Source organism: Strix uralensis, chromosome 1, assembly GCF_047716275.1.
Source record: "Strix uralensis isolate ZFMK-TIS-50842 chromosome 1, bStrUra1, whole genome shotgun sequence".
NCBI lineage: Eukaryota > Metazoa > Chordata > Aves > Strigiformes > Strigidae > Strix > Strix uralensis.
The window spans coordinates 53,810,017-53,831,199 of record NC_133972.1 but is presented as its reverse complement, the minus strand read 5'-3'; the positions used below and the strand labels follow the sequence as shown (position 1 = coordinate 53,831,199).

The window sequence follows — 21,183 nt, the reverse complement described above, 5'->3', positions numbered from 1 at the left end:
AACCTATAAATATAGATGTTTAGAACTCTGCGTATGTCTGAAACATATAAAAAAACCAACAACCCTCTACTATTCTGGAAAACTCTAAAACTAACTATTTTTTTCCCTCAGGAGAAATTTCTTTACAAGTTTGTACTGGAATTTATGTACTCTAAGTTACTAATAAAAGCGCTGGTGTATTTGGTTTTTTGAGTACAGCTACAGAGTATACACATCCGACTGATAAAATGATGGTGCTGGCATTTGGTAGAGCAGAAATACTTGTGAAGAATAAGCAAAGCTTTGTCTCCTTCCAGTCTTTTAACCATTGTAGAAGAGTAACTCAGTCTTTTAAATAGTTCTCAGTTCGTGTATTTGGGACCTATGCTAGTGGTTGTAGCCAAAGAGACACAGAAAAGCATGGATAATGCAAGTGTCTCTACAGTTCTTTGTGCCTTATCTTTTCTAGCTTGGACCTCTGTATTCGTGTCATTTTGGCCATGCTAAAATAACCCTTTGCAAGTGTAATCTGGTGTAACATTCAGCATGTAACTTTCTCAGCTATCCGCTAATGCTGGACACACAATATATGCATTTTGTGTGATACAATTGCATGTTCAAGGTGTTGTGTTCAAATCTTTCGGTCTGCTAATAGCTTGCTTCTGTCTTTCTTATGGACCACCTCTTTGTACTTTTCTGGGAACTCAGCGAAATAACTGTGCTACTTCTTAGTAAAGACCCAAGGTCCTCCTGGAGAGGGTACTTGAAATCCATTACTGTTGACAAACTCCCAGAAATCATTTCATTGGCCCATATGTGGACTACCCTCTTTACTGACAAGGCTCTTCTCTTCTGGTTACATAATCCTCAAACTCCCTTTCCTCTCTAGATCCTTCATATAGTCATGTTTAGATTTTAGTATTGGACTTGATTCAATACTGAAACATATCTACACTTGCATGAAACCATTCTGAATGAAGAGTGAGAATGGCAAATAGGAAAATGTATTTTTCATGCTCCTCTGTTTTAGAAATGAGTATATTTTGTTCCAGCTGTCAACAAGCAAAATTACTTAATGGCTTAGAACTAGAAAAAGAAAGGGGAACATTTTTTATCAAATTGTGAGTACCTGTTAAGAAGTGTTTATAATACAAAATTCCATAATATGAAAAGGTTTTGTTATGAAAATTCAAATGTATACTTGTTTATGTATTCATGCACACCCGAGTCTTCCAATAGTTCTTTAAATTAGATATAAATTAAACAAAGTACTGGAAGATATACTTAAAATAGTTCTCTGTTGATTCTTAGCTACGTAAAGCAAGAAATCCCTAGTGTCAGATAAAGCTGAAAAGAGATGCCTCAGTGCCATACCACAGACAGTGGTTGAAATGTTTTATTGATGGAGTGCTACTTTAGCTTGCACATGGAATTCATTTTAATTCAAGTATAAATACTGCACTTCTGGCCAGACTTAGGAGATTTTTTGGCATTCTTGTTGTTCATGTAGGCAAGTGTTCATGACACATGCAACATAAGAGAAAATAAATTTATGACTCTGATATTTAAGTATCTACAAGCATATTTATATAGGAGCAAAAATTTCAGAGGGCTTGTGTGTCTTCAACGGTCATATACATTGTTTGCACATCTTAAAAATTTAATAAAATGCCTTAATTTGTTTGAGATACCAAGTTAGAAAATATAATAATTTGTAGGTGCAACCATTTTTTGAATGTCTGCTAAAGTAAATGTGAATCACAATTCAGCAAGACTCTATTAAAGATCAACTTGCAAACACAAAGCTTCCATTAAACCTGAAAGATACCTAGTTTTTATACCAATGTTAGATTGTCATTAAAACTTTAAAAGATGGTTGCTTCCTGTACACAGCAAACTTGCTAGATCCTGTGAATTGTGCCTGTAGGCTATGTATTTGTGTATCTCTTCATGGAGAGAAAATTCCAGTGCAGGGGAAATTCCCTCATGACTTTTTGCCCTTCTCCATTCCCCCTCCTTTCTGGGAAAGAGCAGCCATGTTGGAATTGCTCCACTGGGAAGCAGCTGCTTCTGTGGTCTGGCTCCTTGTCCTACCTTCAAGATTCTCAGGGCTGTGAAACAGAAGATGGAGCATGTGTGCTCTTGCCATGTCTCCCCATTGACTTAAGAACAGACAGCAAAGATAGATCAGTGAGCTTGGTGCTGGTGCTGTGTTAGGCATCTTTTGGGGCTAGAGTAGATAAACTTGGAATGAAGTGCCCTGTTTATGTTTGCAACAGTGAGATTCACTCAGAAGAGCCTGCTTCAGATTTCACATTTATTACAGTAGTGCTTTGAAGTATTAGATTTTGGGAGGAAGAGCTACATTTTACATGTGAAAAATTTTAGGAATAGGGTGAAGTGGCCACATTTTATAATGATCTTTTTACTAGGAGTGGCGAACATCAGGAAGAAATGCAGAATCTTCTTTGCGGCAGAGCTGGTATGTTCACTGATAAAAAAAAAGGAGAGAAAAAAAGGGTGAGAGCTGGGCACAGTGCTTTGTGCTGCCTGCTGTTGAGCACTGTTTATTTGAGATTTGAGATAAAATTGAGATGTTGAGAAGTGAATTGGGGCTGGTGACTGTGCCAGGAATAACTCCAATCTCCAGAATAAGACTTTAATCCCTTAAGCCCTTGTGCTGCTTGGTTTTGGTTCCCTGTAAGGGTGTGATTTATATCTACACCTATGACAGGGTGAGCTCTGGATAGAGTTCTGCAGGACCATGTCAGTTACAGAATTCTTCCTTCAGTTTCTTACCTGGAATGTCATTCTACTTCTGGCTTCATTTCAGGGGTACACTAGTGAAAGCAGTCAAATCTCACACTTCATGTAAAATATTCACTAATTTCATATCTGTTTTGAATTACTCCAGTTTGAACAACCTCATTCCCAGAGCAGCATTATGTTTCTTTTCTACGTTGGAGTCATAGGTGGACAAACCTGATGTCTCTCCGCAGCTGTTTGCATCTTGTGCCAGGCCCAGGAGCTGGGGAAAAGGCTGTGGTCACATGACTCAGTGAAATCTCATTCACTGGACAAGGAAAAGGTTGAAAGAACGGTGGGATACACTGGGTGTATTCAGGTCTTCTCCACAACTGCGTTTTGGCAGGACCTTTGGAAGGCTGCTGCATTCAAGCAACATTTCTGTAGCTGGCAGGAGACCCCTCTGTATTTGGCTGATATTACATAAAGATGGCAAACAGATGAGGGAGGCAGGAATGCACAGGAATATTCCTTCTGGTCTTTGCCTCTTCCCTTTTCTTTCTCTCCAGCTCTAAAAGACCTCACATATCTCTAGACAATTGGCTCAAGGAAATGAAAGTCTTAAGAGATCAAAGCTACGGTGCATGTGTTGCAGCGAGTATTGGCTGGGCAAGACCTACTGCCCATCACTTCTGCTTTCCCTTTGCAGTGCGAGCAGAGCTGACCCAGAAGGATGTAGTGTGGCTGCTGCACCACAGGCAGAGTTTATTTCCTTTTCTCAGGAAGCTCAAATTTATCAGTTAGGGAAATGCAACTGTGTGTTGGCTTGCAGGAAGGAATAGTGGATCCCCAGCTGAGCTCTTTGTACATGGAGGGCACTAGCATTCTTGGGGAAGAAATGCAGAAGGTTATCTAGTGAAATGATGCAGGGAGGCTCTGCCAGGAGCTAAGATGCAGGATCTGAAATGAGAGGTTTGTGCAGATATTGTTGATAAACAGTGTGGGATAGTTTTATTCCCCAGGAAAAGACAGGGAGACATCTGGAGGTTGGAATTTAGGGGCTTGGCGCAAACCAGTGTGCAGGAAATCCATGTATGCATGAAGGGTAGGAATGTGGACAAGGAAGGTCCAAACTATTATAGAAACAGGGAGCCTGTTTCAGAACATTTGAGAACCAAATCTTAAATGCAAGGGGGAGCACAATGTGACGTTTCTCTGCTTGGAGGGGAAGAAGGCAGCAGTCAACAACTGTTTGCACACTTCTCTACTATGCATTAATACAAAGTCAGTCACAGTTTACTTCTGAGACTGGTCACATCTGAGGTCTAAGGTTTTAGACATCTGAAAAATAGGTATCTTCCTCATAAAAATTTGTGATAGAAAACATCCAGCCTTTCAAAATAAATTATTGCTTTCTTGTGTAAATGAAAATTGCGTAGCAGTCTCAGCCCTCCTGTGGTTTAACAGGTGGTGTATACAACAACTCTTTTATATGAACCAATTATAAATTTATGGCACTTGTGAAGACATTGATGTGGCTTGTAGATTTTTCTCAAAATTTGTATGAAATAGAGGATAGACACAATATTTTTTAACCGCATAATGGAAAAATGTAGTTTCTTAATTTATAATGGTGTTGGAAATATTCCAAATTATTAAGATTACAGTAGTACTCATTATAAAAATTTAAATCAGCTTCATGAACTATGCATGGATTAAGAAATCTATGGTATTTTGGGATTAGCAGAGAAGTAATTCTGTTTTATTCTAAAATGCAGAACCTCAAAAGAGACATGAACATGTTAGCCTAAGGAATAAAATGGGTATTCAAATACTAACTCATTTAAAGTGAAACTACACAAAAAGTAATTTTAAATTTTGTAAGACAAGAAAAAATAATATTAGTGTTACAGTGTACCCACTAAAGTACCAGTTGTTTGTTTACTTATTTTACACGTTGTAATACTGCTCAAAAATGTTGTGGCAGTCGTAGAAAAAGTCTAAAATCTCTGGTGTTTATGAATATTCCTGAACAACAAACTGCACAGAGAACTGCAAATACAAATTCTGAGGAACTAGCTCTCTCTTTGTTGACTCATATTCCCAGGAAGACTTACTGGTGGGTAGAACTTCACAACTATAATTGGATACTTAGTGATTAACATAGAAGTTATGAATTTGGTCAGATACATAACCAACTTAGAAGTTATTTTGTGTGCAAAAATATCAAAGAAATCTATCTGTAATCTTAAAATCTGGCCCTAGATGTGGAATAGATGCAAATATTGGAATCTAATAGTGGAAGTAAATATCTAATCTGTGTAGGAAATATATTGCACATTATATTATTTTTTCCACAATCTGTGGATAAGTTAACTTTTTTCTTTATAATTTCATGTTAGCAAGACTTGCATGCGATTATATTTTAGTTATTAAATACAAAAGAAGCATATATAAGTGCACATAAAATATTTTTGTATATAAAATAGCTTTGCCAATGTGTAATTCATTTCCTTCAGGGCTGACCAACTTTGCAGATAATTTACCTGACCTTATTAGTAGAGTGTCTAACCATAAAACTTCTCTCTTCCCTTTTGAAAGTATATGGTAGGGTAATATGAAGGAGGTTTTTCAATTGAACTGAAAGATCAAAATGAAAAATAAATTTTGCTGTAGTTTGGCTAAATGGTAGACTGTTGTTTTTCAGAAAATGCCAAATGTATGAGACATAATTATATGCCACCTGCTAGTGTTTCTAGGCACATGTTTGGTTAACCTGGCAGCCTTAGCAAACCTGGCAGTTTTCATATCACTCTCTTCTCCACTGTTCATGAACATCTCTAGTTCCCATCTTCCAGTATTGGCCAAGATTTTTTTTTAATTTCAGGAAATGTGATTACTGAAAAGAAAAAAAGGAATAAAAATATGGGAAAATGGCATTTTATACTTAAGATATGTATTTTTTCACAACCTAGCCAGTGCTGATTGTGAAAAAGAAATTTTTTTTATGATAAATTTACTGGGTAGGAAATATTGGCAATGGTGACCTCTCAAATTATTATTATAATTGGCAAGTCTGAAGCACTTGCATAGCTCTCTCCTCAAAATACTGTACAAACAATCATTCCTTATCACAAGAGACATATAAAATTCATAACAGCCAGTTGATTTTTGACCATTAACACCTACTCTGATGAATTTCTGTGTAGTGGAGCTTTAATTAATGTTCTGAGGGTCACCCATTCCTTAGAGTTTCATAGCTGATGAGATGAAAGACAAGATAGAAATGAAGAAAAAAGAAGCAAGAAAAAGTAGAATTCAACAAAAAAAATGAGAAAGAAGAGATGGTATATCAAAAATTAAGGGCTGAGGAAAAGAATGTAAAATAACTGGTGTTTGAGTCTCCTCTTTCTGCAGGATTGTATCCTATTGTAAAAGTGGGTATTAAATTAAGAAGCTACTGTTTTGACACTATAACTACTATACCTCTAAAATAATTGTAAATTGCCACAGCTGTCTCAGTCTGACTTAAGGCTTTATAAACATGAAGTAGGCAATCAAATAGTTGGCTTTCCTAAAGAATTAGAACATGATTGTGTCTGAAAGCTACCAAGAGTTTTAAGAAGTGACAACAACATTCTTCATTGGTCTTAATTGTTCCACAGTGGATCTAGGCTCAATTTAATCACAGTTATTTCAGAAGCATGCCTGTGCTTCAGCCATGTCTTCATCTATATTTGTTTCTCCTATGCTCTCACTAAGCTCAGTTTTTACATTTGTTTTATTTATCCAGAGAACATTTGTCTCTTAGTTTTTTGTAAACTATTAGTATAATTTGGCTTTTCTTGCAAAATCTTTTGTGGCTGGTTTCAAATGATACTGTCTTTTTTTGTTGCTCAGTGCTTATGAAGCTTCAACAGCGTGCTAGCTCTCCAGTAGTCTATACAGGCACAGGTCCTTCCTAGTTCAACCTCATTAAATTTTCTCCACATATTCACTTCCACTGGGTTCCCAAGTGAGTTGGATCCATAAAAATAAAATATCTGTAATAACATTAAGGATTTTATTCTCTTTGTGAGCCAAGTGCTAGACAAAATCAAAATTGCTTAGGCAGGTCTCACACTGTCACACAAGGGAAGCAGTGCATATGTATTATGGGCAGCATATGTCACATCTCCAAGTCTGCCTTTGGGATTTACAAGTATCAATGTTAAATTAAAAACCAGTAGTGCTGTTTGTGTAGGATTTTTTTAAAATTTAATCATAGCTCTTTTTCTCTTTCTCATTCAGTCCTCATTTCCTGCTAATTTCTGCATGTTCTGTGTAAAAATATATATGCTTTGTTTTCCTCAGATGAAGTGGCCAAAGGCAGGGAGGGGGCTGTATCCTTGTTCTAGTGCCAAGACATAAAAGTCAATACCTAGATTTGGATTCATCTCACCTAGGTCTAAATATAAACAGAGTAGGTGTTTGTAGCTGAGCTGGGCATCCAAGGCTACCTTTATGATCAGTAGAAAAAATAGGCACTTTAAGGATGTGATTCATCTGATATTTTAAGCATCTAATTCAGAGTGAGATGGATCACGTTTTCAACTTGATCTCAATTAACAGGAACGTAGGATGGCTATAGATGACTCGGTCTTAATTATCAGGAATGTAGGATGGCTGTAGATGAGTGAATTTAGACAGATGACTCCCATCCCCACAGTCTTGTGCATGTGAAATCATCAGTGAGTATAATGTGAAGTAGTCCTCTGAAGGCATGCTCTTGCTCCAGATTCTTTATGTATTTGGAAGTAGGGGTTTGCATGCTTTCTGGCCTTTTTTCCTTGGAGTGCTTTGTAAAGATTAGCCTTTTTGGTAACAGCCTTAGAAACTAATTGGCAGTCCTCAATTAGTGGGAGAATTAATTGATGGGAATCTGCAAGATACCTATGTTCGAACTTTGGCCTAGCCAGCTTAGTGACTGTGCTTGAGCTTTGTTTATATAGACATGTGACCAGGATCCTATAGGTTTATCTTGCTTCTAGTTCTTCAGAAGGGTTTCAGTAGACCAGACCTGCTGGCTTTGCACAGCTCTTTACTTTCTTATCACCATATGCTGGACTGCCTTTAGAGCTCTTCAGGGAGTGGGCTGCAATGTATCCTCACATTTTTAGGATGGTTCTTCTGACACTATGTTGGTGAACAAAGAGAGAGGCTATCTGGATTCTGGAGAAAAGCAGGAGTAACATCTGGAAGGAATTTGCAAGAATTAGCTGACCAAAAAAACAGCAACATGTGGAGATTTTGTGACATCTGACTGAGATTGATGCTGTCTGAGCAATCAGAAAAGCAAAGTAAAAAACCCAGTAATTTCTACACAGATGCAAAGGACCTTAATCTGCCTTCTGGTCACTAAAATATGCATGTGTCCTTTCTTTGAGGTGTCATACGAATCTAAGTTACTCACTGTTCTGAGAAACAGCATTTTTGTTCTCTTCTTCCAGGAATCACTTTTAAGTTTATATCTTTGCCTTCTGAGTTACCTTGGTCTATACTAGCCCAACCAGCTGTTCTTACCTATCTATACCGGCACATACGTCTAAGAGCTTGTTTGTTTGTTCTTCTTGCAAAACAAATTCAGTCATATTTAGCCATTTTCCTGAAAGAACATTTTTTGTTCAGTTGGTATCTTTTAGCTAGTTGGTATCTTTTAGGAGGGAGATTGCACTGGCAGTGTAAAGGGCATCTGTATGGGATGGGAGGGAATTGGGAGCGAAGCATAGCTCATGGACACCATGAGCCCTAGGTGTTCGCTGCTCATGTCAGAGACATTTTGAAGGCTGTTGAAGGATTACTGTAAGGTAAATTTGTTTCAAGGGCTTGTGATTCATGTAGCGTCACATATGACTTCAGCCAGAGTCTGAGCAGAAAGGGAGGAACGAAGGAAGATAAAGACTACTCTCAGGTGGAAGCCTATATAAAAAAAAGTTTACCGGTAACTGGGCTCAAATATTTAAATTTAAGGAGATAGCCCTGGACAGTATAGGACTGCAGCAGTTTTAGGTTGAATAAAGTTAGTCTTGAGTGCCATGGCCTGATTCTGTTAAACTTGATAAAAGGGCTCTTTGCTGGCCTTGTAGAGGTTTTCAGGTCTGCAGCCAGCTTTGTTCAGGACACAGAGTATCCAGATACTTGTATAAAATCAATGATCTTGTGATGAAATATCTGAAAATAACTCTCTAGTCAGCCTGCAAGAGCTGAAGGCGTTGTATTGTTTGTATAGACACTGTAGACTCATGACAGTGTATTCAGGCTTACCATCAGTATAGGTACCATACCAGCACTGACATCCTTTATATCTGAAGAAGACATAAATGCGGAAGACTTGGGTGTGGTGCACACACTCATTTATCCTATCTTAATGTCCATGAGGGTCCTCCAGGCTCTGAGTTATTACAGAGAGGCTAGTCTTTTTGTATAAATAGTTACTATTGCTTTAGAGCAGGCAGCAAGACGAATACAAATATCTTCTTTAACCTCACAGTTGAAGATGTTTTGTCAAGCTGTGAGTGGTATTGGCCATGTTTCTGATGTTCATCAGGCAGGCTGAGTATAGGTATGATGACATTGCACACTGCTATTACAGCTACTGTTGCAATGGAGTTCCTACCCCCAAATGATTTGTTACTTGATGGTAGAAGTTAGCATGACCATTTCTAGAGGGAGTTGTCTGATGTTTTGGCCACAGGTGTAGGCATGAAGAAAGCTTTGCATTTCAATACCAGAGAGCACTGAATGGAACAACTGTCCTTATTGTTTGTGACTTACCAGGTGTGTAAGCCTCTGTTCTCCAGAGCAACCTCTTCTGAAAGTGAGGGGAGGGCAGGACAGTGACTGAGATTCAGTATGTCATGAACCAAACAAACGAGTGAGCAATCTTCCTTCTGTTGGGGCTGAAGACATGTGTGGCCTGTCACTTTCAAAAACATGGCCCTATCATCAAGGATGCTGAGGTAAATCAGGTTCAGGGTCTCCATCTCTGTTGGTGATAGTGGCAGCTGAAGGCAGTGTACTGCTGGAGAGATAAGGTGGTACCAAGGAGGGTGGCTTCTCTTACAGAGAATGGCAGAAGGTCATGGTTTGTGCATTAAGTAAAGCAATTCGCATATGCTAAGGGCCTGTTGTGGTGGGCGGAGGACGTCTAGGATGGCTGCTGAAGCTGAGTTCGTTCATGGTGAAGTGTCATTGGGAGACTATGGTGTGAGTTGGAGACAATCTAGGACTTAGTCTGTAAATACAGTTACCTCAAGGCACTTTTCCAGATAAACTGAAGTCTGAACTCCAGTATGGCTACCAAAGGTACTACAGGTGGTCTGTGGTAACTAAAACCTAAGCCAGAGCTAAAACTCAGAATGACCTCAGTGCTCACACATTCTCTTGAATGGTGACATTTTGCAGTTACAGTAGTTTCTGATGGATCAATTAGATTAAAACCAAAGTAATATCTGTTGCAGTGATCTGATCTAGAAATCACAGTGGGATTGTGGGTTTGTTGTGCACACTACAATATTTTTATTTTTCTCTCCAAATTTATCTAGGATTGAAAAGAGTGTGATCCACTGTCTTTACAAAATTGTCCAGATGCAACTGGGGAACAAATACACTCCTAAACTGAAAACTGAGAATAGGATAAACTTGCACTGTTAAGATATTATATGTTACCTTGGACAGGTTTTCTGTGGTTTTGGGGTCAGCATTTCACTTCTGTCCAAGTTTGAAGTTTGAGAAGTTACTGGGAAAAACATTCTACTATTCTTAGTCCAATGAAGTAAAAGTACATATGTTGCACACAAACTACATTGACTTTTACCTCCTCTATAGCAGAATCCAATTACTATGAATCAGAAGAGGAAAGCTAACAGAATGATAACATGTCTTGGGAGAAGTTTCAAGAGTTACCTAACAAAACCTTCTGGTTCACTCAGAAGATAATAGACTTATTCTTTTATTTGGAAACTCATTTCTTTTCAATTTCATAAAATATGGTGACAATTTAAACTCACTGTCTGGGTCATAACCTATATGCCACTTCTGCCACTGTGAAGGCTCAGGGTCCAGGTATTCATCTGCCCCTAAAACCATGCAGCTTCTGTGCAGGGTTTTAGTCCAATGTGAATGTTCTGGATTTTGTGATTTTGTGATGCCTGTGATTTTCCATTGGCTTTACTTATATTAATCTGTGTAGTTTACATACTGCCAGGCTGTAGCCAAAGAACACCAGAAGATTCAGGAAATGGGGCAGGGAATTATTCCATAACTCAGTTATACTTGTCCATAACTCATCTCTTAACAAGTTGCAGCTTGTATGTTTTATAAACTAAAATGAAAAATTGGAAGTAGTATTTAAACCAAAACAAAAACTGTTTAAAGTGTTTAAAGGTTCACTAGCATAGAAAAATTGCCTTGCTGAAGAATATTATATATATAATACTGCAATACTCAGTCTTTCTTTAAGCTTTATCAGAATTTATTTAAAATTTGAAATATTTTCCATCAGAACATTACAAAATGGTCTGTGATTTGAGAGAGTAAAAGTTCAACAGAAAATCAAAAAGTCACAAAGGTGCAAATGAAGAATTCTGTTTCATACTTTACTACTTATTTTGGCTTTTTTGTTTTATAAAATGGCAATATTTTAATAATATTTTGGGCTTGGATTCCACTTAAAATTCTAGGAGTTTTTTCATTTCATTAATGACTTTTAATTAAATAATTTCTGGTATAACAATAAAGGTTTCTATAATTTGACCTACTTTCTTTTAGGTATCACAGAAATCTATTTAGTTTGTTCAATATTTTCTAAAAAGATATTGACTTGATATGTTTGCTCTTAATTTTGTCAAGTATATTGTAATTGCTATTCAGATTATATATACTCATAATCAGAAGTAGGGTATTATTGTACATAAGAATGACAAAACTGCCCACAAACAGTAATTTTTTTCCTGTTATTCAGTTATAGGCTTACTATCACAAACATGCATGTTAAGGTAACTATCCAGTACTTACTTAATCCAGTAAATAAAATGAACTTTCAATATGGCAAAATAAACTTCAGCCATAGGTTTGAATGGAAAAAAAAAATCCTTCACATTGCCATGCAGCCAAAACCTTTCTCTCAGGAAACTGAAATACATTATAATTTTATTGTAATGTTTATATTTTTCTATGCATGTATGTGTGTTTTACTACAAATTGGGCAACGCATTTGGAATCATCTTGTTAGTGCTTTTATTACTTGTGCTCCAATAATGCCTTTAGATTTCAGTTGAAAGTGGGGAACAAAGATACTAGGAAAAGGCGTCTGGCCGGTAGCAGGCAAGAATTTCATCAAAGGTCTCAAGGACCACTGGTATCCTGAGTCCAGGTATGGTGCCTTTCTCATAAAACCATCCTTTCTCTAGTGTCAGTTGTGACAATCCTTAACTCTGATACAGGTCTGTGCTGTAGGAAGATCAGTCAAAGTGCCATAATTATGCCATATATGATGTCAGAGGATTCACGCAAAAGGAACAGGGTAATACCTGCCATAAAGTGGACTGTACCATGTTAGATATTCCATAGGTCTCCTGTACAGCTCCTATACAGTCTCAGCTATCTGAAAAGCTAATGTTTCCTCCTGCTGGGAGATCACCTGCACAAACTTTAATGATGTTTACCCTTTCCAGAGATGACTCTAGAGGAAATTTTGTATCTTTCTTTCTTAGTCTACTGAATTGAGATCATAGTTTCAAAATTTAAAACTTTGTATTGTCTAGGAAGGGTTTTAATTAGGATGGGACATGTAATATTGAAATCTTAAGCCTGTATATTTTATTATCTATTATCTGTATCTATGGTCTTATTATCTATTATGGATCAATCATCTTTTTTTTAAAGAAGAGAAGGAAATACTGATCAAAAACATTTAATATTTACAAAATTTCACGTAATAAAAGTTCACAAAAAATAAACAATAGAAAATAGGGCTAGAGCAGAATGCAGAAGGTCATTTACTCCATCTGCTTGCCTCCAAAACAGCATCAATTCTTTGTGTGTCTTCTGGACAAATATTTCTGTAACTTTTCTTTCTTGTGACAGAGATTTCATAACTGCTGTAAGCAATGTATTCCAAAATTCAAATATTCTTACCATTAAAACAGTTTTTCTAAAACCTAGCATAAATCAGCCCTGATGCCATTTAACCCCATTATTTCTTGTCTTAGTCACAATGGGTCTGGAGAACAGATGATTGTCTTTGTAGCTGTTCTTTAAACCACCTTCTTATTCTCTTAATCTCTAGAGTAAACAGCTCCAGTTCCTCTGTTTTTCTGTGTAGATCATACTTTTGAGATATTTTGCTGTCCTCCTCTGGTCTTCATCAAGTTGGTCAGTACCTTTTTTGAAGTATGATACCTAGGATGAACTTAAGCTATGGTTTTATCAGTGCCAAACTGGAGAAAGATGGTTTCTGGTATCTTACAGGTTACAAATCTAGTTATAAGTCTCTCTGTAAAGTTTGCTTTTTTGTCTGACACACTGTGATATTGATAGGTAATACCTATGCTGTGTTCCATTGTCAACACCAGATCTTTTCTGCAGTTCTGCAAACTAATCAGGGTCTTTGGCATCAGCCAACTCTCAGTACCACAGAGCAGATTCCATTAAGCTCAGCTAGTATGAAAGCATCTAAGTTATCCAAGTTCTTACTGACTAGTTATGTCCTTCACATAAGCAGACTGTTTACTCCATCATTATGACATTAAGTATACATTACTAGAACACAGTAAAGACTAATGCATAAAAAAGACCCATTAATGCTATTAGCTTTCTTGGTTTCATTTGTTGAAAGCTTGCCATTGACTAGGTTTTTTCACTAAGAGGTTTTTTCCTCTTGATTATTAAGAAGTATCAAACAAAATGATGGTTTTAATTTGTGTGTCCCTTGGTAGTCATATTTTGGTTTGTGTCCTTATATGCTTGTGTTATTCTTTTATCTTCATTCTTAGTTATTTGATCTTGTCCTCACTCTCTGTATGCTTCCTGAGTTTCATCCAACTGAAGAGCTCATGATTTTGCCTGATTAATCTCTTTCTACACTTCCTGTTCTTCATCCTCAATGACATCTTTGCTTTTGCACTCATTATGTAATTTTTTAAAGACACTGATGACTCTTCTGAGCTTCCTCTTTCCTTCTTTCCCATTACATCATGCCTTCTGGTTTCCTGAATTTACAAAACAACAATGGATGAATTTATGGCCTCCTACTAGCTTTAATTTAATTGCAATTTGATACACTGTTGTTTAATTATTGTACCTGGGCAACCAACCTTCAAACTGCCCTGACATGTTGGGATTCAAGATGATTTCGTCTGCTTTAGGAGGTAATGGCTGCAAAATAAGCACAAAGCTATCTTTGCCACTTCTTTTCACTGTAAAATGCATTGAACAAACTTACAGAGAAAAAAATGAAATGCTTAAGAATATAAAAAATGACCCTATAGCTAATTTTGTTTTTTTCCATCCCACTGGAACTCTCTTGTGGCTTAAGAGGCCCTAGGATGACCTTAAATGCTAATTTTACCAAATATTAGCACCAGTAACTAAGTGGGTAGCTATTTTCCACCACTGCCGTTGTTGAGGAGCCACCATAACTTGAGATTATAGAAATGTAGAACGGTTTGGGTTGGAGGGGACCTTTAAAGATCATCTAGTTCCAACTGCCCTGCCATGGGCCAGGACATCTTTCACTAGATCTTTGAGCAGTGTGTGGCTGGCATGGTGTATTTGAATGCGTCTCTGCCAGATGGTGTCAGAAAGTACTTGAATACTTCGGAAGCAGCATCCAGCGTTCCCTGAGATCATAAGGAAGAATTCCTGAGGGTCCAAGGATTTTTAAATGGAAAAAGATAGGACACTAAGCAAGCCAGTGAAAAGGAGGCCTGGATGCAGCCAAAAGTTTATGCATCTTCCACCTTGCTGTGCACTCAGAATGGACTGACGCATGTAGCCATATTTGGAGAAACATTGCCAAATAAGGCTGTTTCTAGTATAGTGGTGACTAAACCTGCAAGACTGGACTCACAGATACCAAATTTATATACAGTCTTATCATTGTCTAAAACAGTTACTTTTGTATGCATACATTAAAAGTTTTAACAAGATTAATTTATGCATTATTGTATTATAAAAGTCGTCTGTTAAACACCCCAAAAATAAAAGCAAGACAGGCTTTGCTACATTCTTTATAGTTCTGTAATTCTCACTTGTGACCTCTGAGTATCATAATAGAGACATTACACATGCATTGCACAGAAGATGTTTTACTGATAGTGTAGCAGTGATACTGTTTTATTTTCATTTAATTTGTGAATATATATATTATACCACTATATAGGAAGAAAGGCACATTTTAAATTAAATCTGTGTTTAATTTCAAGCCTTAAAATTGATTGTTGATTTGCCAGTAGAGTTTATTTTGCATCCAGCATATCAGTTTTCAAATGGTATAACAACATGATGCAGATTTTATGTCAATTTAATGGAGAAGTAACTAGTTCCATGCATGTTAAAATTTATGCTGTAAGTACTGCAAGACTTACTGTAACGATAACTTCAAGAAACAAAAAATAACTGTTGAAACCATCAGTAATATTTCTTATTTTGTAGAACTGTTGCTTCAGCACATATGAAAAATATTTTATTGTGGTTTTATTTTAAAAATACTTAAAGTGTTGTGTGCATTTTTGAAGCTGAAAAAAATTAAATGCATATATATATTTTATATGCAGCTCTATTTTTTATTTAAGAGAATTAAAATTTGTTTATTTTTTTAAAACCTAGTCCATATTAAATGTCATATGCCAACCATTATACATGTAAGATAAGTGAATTATGAGTTATTGTGTTATGTATAAATGTAGTTTCGCTGTAGGAGAAGCGCTCCTCAAATGAAGAGACATTGCTTGTCAGGTTAGCAATATACTTCTTACATTTATGTAAAATAATAAAAAGACAAGTTTTCTCTTTAAACACCTGTTGCAAAATTTTTATAATACAAAGCAAAGTAAATGTCAAAGTCTATGCTATATGAAAAGACCACAGATTTCATAAAAGGAGAGCTGTTAGTCCTTTTGAGCTACAGAATGTTCTGTGTAGTTTTATAATCATATCTTACAGATTTTTTAAAAAATCATTTAGAGTTTGATATATGTGGATAAAATGATTTCTCTAGGAAAACATTTGAGAGGTTGTTACAATATTTTATTCCCTAGGACATAGTTTCAAAATAGATCAAAATATGTTCTTAAAGCAAAACATGTTTCATTTTCTTCTGAAGTCAAGTTGATAACAGTGATTAACAAAAGATAAAAAAAATGTAGGAATCTTTCTTTAGGACTGTCTATATTACAAACGTTAAAAAATACCTTTACATTTAACCAGTTTTCTGTGGGGAAATTCTGTGGATATCTATCGTTACAAGAAATTTAAGCAAAAATGATCTATGAAGCACCATCCACATACACTTAATTGATTAGCAGAAGTGTTTTGTCTGATGTAAGTTACTGATCTGAAACTTTATAAAGTGTTTGTCTCACATTCTGTTTGGATGTATTTTCTTCATCTGTGGAAGACCATGTTAAATTTAAAGACTTTTTAACTGTATTTGTCTTACTGTTTCTATTTACATTTAAGATATATGCTGCAAAAGTTCTGTTTATATTAGATCTACTTGTTTCAAATTAGTAAACATCACTCAGTTTTTCAATATTCTGTATTTCAGTATTATATGCACAATTTAGCAAAACGTTTTGCTCTGGAAAGGGTTGGCTCAAAGTCCTTTACAGTTTCAAAACTGTCATTTGAAAGAGTTGGGCTTGGGCAACACAGTTCAGATCTGGATGGGAGCCAAAGCTTCCCTGGAATTCAGAGGCATGTGGGAAGTGGATACTGTAGCTTGATTTACTAGGTGCTCTAAGTTGTAACTTCCACATTAGCACTAGTTGGCATTGCTCATGCACTCCAGCTTCTGTTGCAGCCACATCGTAGCTCAGCTCTCCTAATTTCTGTGCAGGTGGGTCTATTCCTGATTTGTTTAATAGTGAATCTATATTATAGGTTCAAAAGAATCCATTGTTATCATATGGTTTAACTTTCTATGTACCATAGGATGTAGTCTTTGATCTTTTCCTTAATTTTAGTCTAGTAGCTGTGACTGAAATAGAGCTTATCTTTTAGAAAAACATCCAATCTTGACTGAAAAATTTCCACTGCTGGAAAACTTATCGTCACTCTAAGTAGTTTCTTCCAAAGAATAATTAACCACACAGTGGAAAACTTGCACATCTCAATTTTAGTACCTTTAACTTCAAATCATCAAAGCTCTGTGCTATACTGTAGAGCTCTCTGTGATCACATTCCTATTCCTCATAGATTTATTTATTCACTATGAATAAACCATATGTTAATTTACTTTTTAGTAAACTAAACAGCGCTTCTCATGTCTGTCTTAATGCAACTATTTTTGAGACTTACGCTAATTTTTATTTCACTTCTCTGAATCATCTCCATATTTTCACTTTCTTTCTAGAACTGTAAAAAGGAAAATTAGACACAGAATTTCAGTAGTAGTTGCACAAGTGACTTAAAAGAGATAATACCTATGTTCCTATCCAGTACTTGCAATTATACATCCCAGAATTCATCCTTTTAAGTAAATGTTACACTGTAATCTCAAATTCATATTCAACATACTGAGTCTTTTTATGTGCTCTGGTTTCCAGGATAGAACTCCTACATTGAGCTATATCCTATTTTCATTATTTGTAAGTGTATAACCTTAAATTTAGACATAAAAGAAACTGTATTTGGCATCAATTCTCATTTTCTCATTTGCTGTTTTATTGCCCTCTTAGTAAGTTCTTTAGCAGTTTGTCACAACTGGTGCTGAATCATCATATCATCAACAAACTTTGTCACATAACTAGTCCTTCCATTTTTCAGGGTGTTTATGAGTATGTTGAACTGGGTAACTTCAACACAGATCCATGGAACTCCACTAAATCACATCCCTTTATTGAACTGACTCTTTGCTCCTATCCTCAGTTTCCTATCCTTTAGTCATTCTTTTCAATCCATGCAATGACCTTTCTTCTTATAATATAGTGGCTTAGTTTCTTTAAAAGCTATCAGGGAGGGTCTTTGTCGAAATCTTTATGGAGTCCAGTTAGGCATATCAAGTAGATCACCATTGCCATAAGATTGGTAAGTTTTTAAGGTAGAACTTCTCTTAACAGATCCATGGTGACTCTAAGTATATCATATTGTTGCAAGAATATTTAGACAGATGTCTGCTAATTCTGTTCTTTATTACAGTCTGCCAACTTGTCCAGCACAGATATTTGGCTAAACGGCCTTGGATAACCTTTGAACTCTTTTCAACTTTGACATCACATTTGTTGTTTCCCAGGACATTGGTAACAGGGCAGTTTGAAGCAAGAGGATACATGCCACTTCCACTGAATCAACTATTTTACCCTGTTTCCTTTATAACTGAATACTATGTAATAATGGCAAATTATTATTGTTCACAACATCAGGGCTTTTTTATAAAAACTTTCTACAGTGGTGTCAGTTTCAGAAAAATCCTCTGAAATGTCCATAATGGAGGATTTCCATTGGAATCTCTTTGGCTTCTTCCAGGGTGAATACCAGTGCAAAGGATGCAGATAGCTTCTCTGAAACGTCTGTGTCTTCACTGTGTGTTCTTTTGCTATCCACTGACAGTCATACAGCACTCTTGATACGTGACTGCCTAATTTACTAGTCCATTCACAGCAAGCCATATTAGTCATTTGTCGCCTGTGCTATTCACTCTTCAATCTTTATGCCCTTTGCAGACTTTATCAATAATTCCATTTCTTACTGTGTCTGCATTATTTAACACCATAGAATCAAAATAATCTAACATGATTCTTCTTTAGTAGTAGTTTTACTAGAACTAGTACAAAAGATTGAGTTTTATATTGAACACATTTTACACATTTGTTATTTCCTTTTTTTTTAGGGAGGTGATCCAACAGCTACTGTAATTGCATTGTGTTCGATGAGAGATTTCAATCTGGCTCAAGAAACTTGTCAGATGGCCATCAGAGACATTGGATGTCTTGAAGTGTTAATTAATTTACTTGATACAGAAGAAATTAAATGTCAGGTAAGTAGCTTTGTCGAATAGAACAATGAATATGCCTTTTCTACTAGAATATTTTTTTCAATTTTCAAAGTTATATAAAGAAAATTGATTTCTCATGTTTGTATTTTCTCAATTTCAAGGATTTTTTAGAAAAAAAATCTATCTTTGACTTTCAGTTCCCTTTTTTTCTTCTGATTCAATTTAGAAGATAAAATGTTTTAGATAACCCAGCATTTTAAGTAATTTTTCTGTTTATGTATACTTAAATAATGTTTAACTTCTGTTATCTTCCATTTTTTAGATTGGTTCATTAAAAATCCTGAAGGAAATCAGTCAAAATACACTGATCAGACATGCAATTGCAGATCTTGGGGGCTTACAGATCATGGTGAAAATACTGGACTCTCCAGATAAAGATCTAAAATGTTTGGCAGCTGAAACAATTGCTAATGTTGCTAGATTTCAACAAGCACGGAGGACAGTAAGGCAGCATGGAGGAATCAAGAGACTGGTAAGCAGACATTAAAATTTGTACTCTTGTGATATGCATATTTTTGTCCAAAAAATATGTCGTGTTGTATGTATGATTCTTGTGGTAGTGTTTACCATCATTAAAAAGCAGTATAATATCAAACTTCCCTGTAGATAATGAGAAAAATGGTTTTTTTTTAGGTTGGGCTGTTGGGATATATTTCAGTGGGATCAACTAGTCTAACATCATACCAAGCAAAAGATACTGAAATAGCACGCTGTGGGGCTTTGGCACTCTGGAGCTGCAGCAAAAGCACCAAAAATAAAGAAGCAATCCGTAAAGCTGGTGGCATTCCATTATTAGCTAGATGGCTCAAATGTTCACGTGCAGACATCTTAACCCCAGTAGTGGGGACATTACAAGAATGTGCCTCAGAGGTAAGTAAACGCATATAGCTAAATTATTTCTAATCATTAAACAATTGGTTAATAAAAGGAAGCATTACATTTGACTGTCATTTAAACCAGGGCAGTTAGGCAGTTATCCCATCAGGAAAGCAGATGCTTTGTGTAGCCAGAGTGTTTTTGAGAAGGTCACAGCTTGTAATGATGTAAAGACCATGTATTTTTTATCTAAAAGGCTAGGAACAGTTTGTGAAAGAAAATGTATAGAAATGAAATCCTTAACCAGTATAATTTTTTTCTCATTTTTTTCATCATACTTGACAAATTTGGCGACTTGACAATGCTATATTCTATTTAATTTGTATATTTAAATTCTACAAAGCTAACCTACAGGTGTGACCAAGAAGATCCAATGCAGTGCAGGGCAGTGTGGTTTACAATGTCCTTGTGAATTGGGTAAGATGGTGTCTGACTGATTGCAAAAAGAAGAAAGGAATATATGTGATTTTTCTACAGATTTCCTTGTCAGGTTTCACAACTTTCAGTATATTCAGTTTTTAAATTTGAATACAAGTATTTTTTATTATTTCCATATGAGTGGTTATTTCTCTATTTGTTGAATCATATTTGAAATTAAGGTGCACTTAAGGTAAAAAATATATGTTAAGTTCTCTTTGTGAATTCAAGACATGGAAGACATGACTTTTCGAAAGATTTTACATTATAAAACACTTTGTGTTTTCAAAATTAGCTTATTGACCTACACAAGTTTATGCATGCTCCACAAGACACCAACCTGGCAGATTTTAGTTTCGGTAAGTCTATACGGAAAAGGTGAAGTTTCTGAGGATTTCTTGTCTAGCCATATTTGGAAATAACACCAAATGTATCTCTTACACAGATGTTTCCCCTCTCTTAATAATGGTCCCCTGTTACAATGCTTGTGGGTTAAAATTTGGAAGAAAAGATCACTAAAAAATTTTAATTCTATGAACATGTTTTTCTAACCTTGTTCTAGGAATAGATCTGTTGTTTCGGCTTGCTGGCTCTTGATGAAGTGAGTGGGTACTTCTTGATCCCATTCTGAAGCATCTTTTTCTTCCTTGGCTCTGAGCAGGGAGTCTGGATACCTTTCAGAGTATTCTGAATTCTGTTTAAGACAGGTGGCTACAAAATAGGCATTGCAGCACCTGGTTTCACAGGTGATTTGAAGAGCACTGCAGAGAATTTATGTATTTGATTAACTTTGAGAACATCAGTAGTATTTTCAAGGCAATGCAGATGACTCGTGCTTAAGATAAAATACATGGCTTCTCAATATCAAAGCCTAGAATTGTAGCACTGCATTGTTATTGTGAATAGTGTTA

The 21,183-nt window shown here is 36.0% G+C and overlaps 1 protein-coding gene across 1 annotated transcript in view; it reads left to right on the top strand.

Annotated features, from left to right (window-relative positions):
• Positions 1-21,183, top strand: part of ODAD2 (outer dynein arm docking complex subunit 2) — an 89,455-nt gene that overhangs the window by 11,935 nt on the left and 56,337 nt on the right. The window contains exons 11-13 of the mRNA XM_074892436.1: positions 18,815-18,961; positions 19,242-19,451; positions 19,613-19,849. Coding sequence (XP_074748537.1) covers positions 18,815-18,961; positions 19,242-19,451; positions 19,613-19,849 — 594 coding nt within the window. The remainder of the gene's footprint in view (positions 1-18,814; positions 18,962-19,241; positions 19,452-19,612; positions 19,850-21,183) is intronic.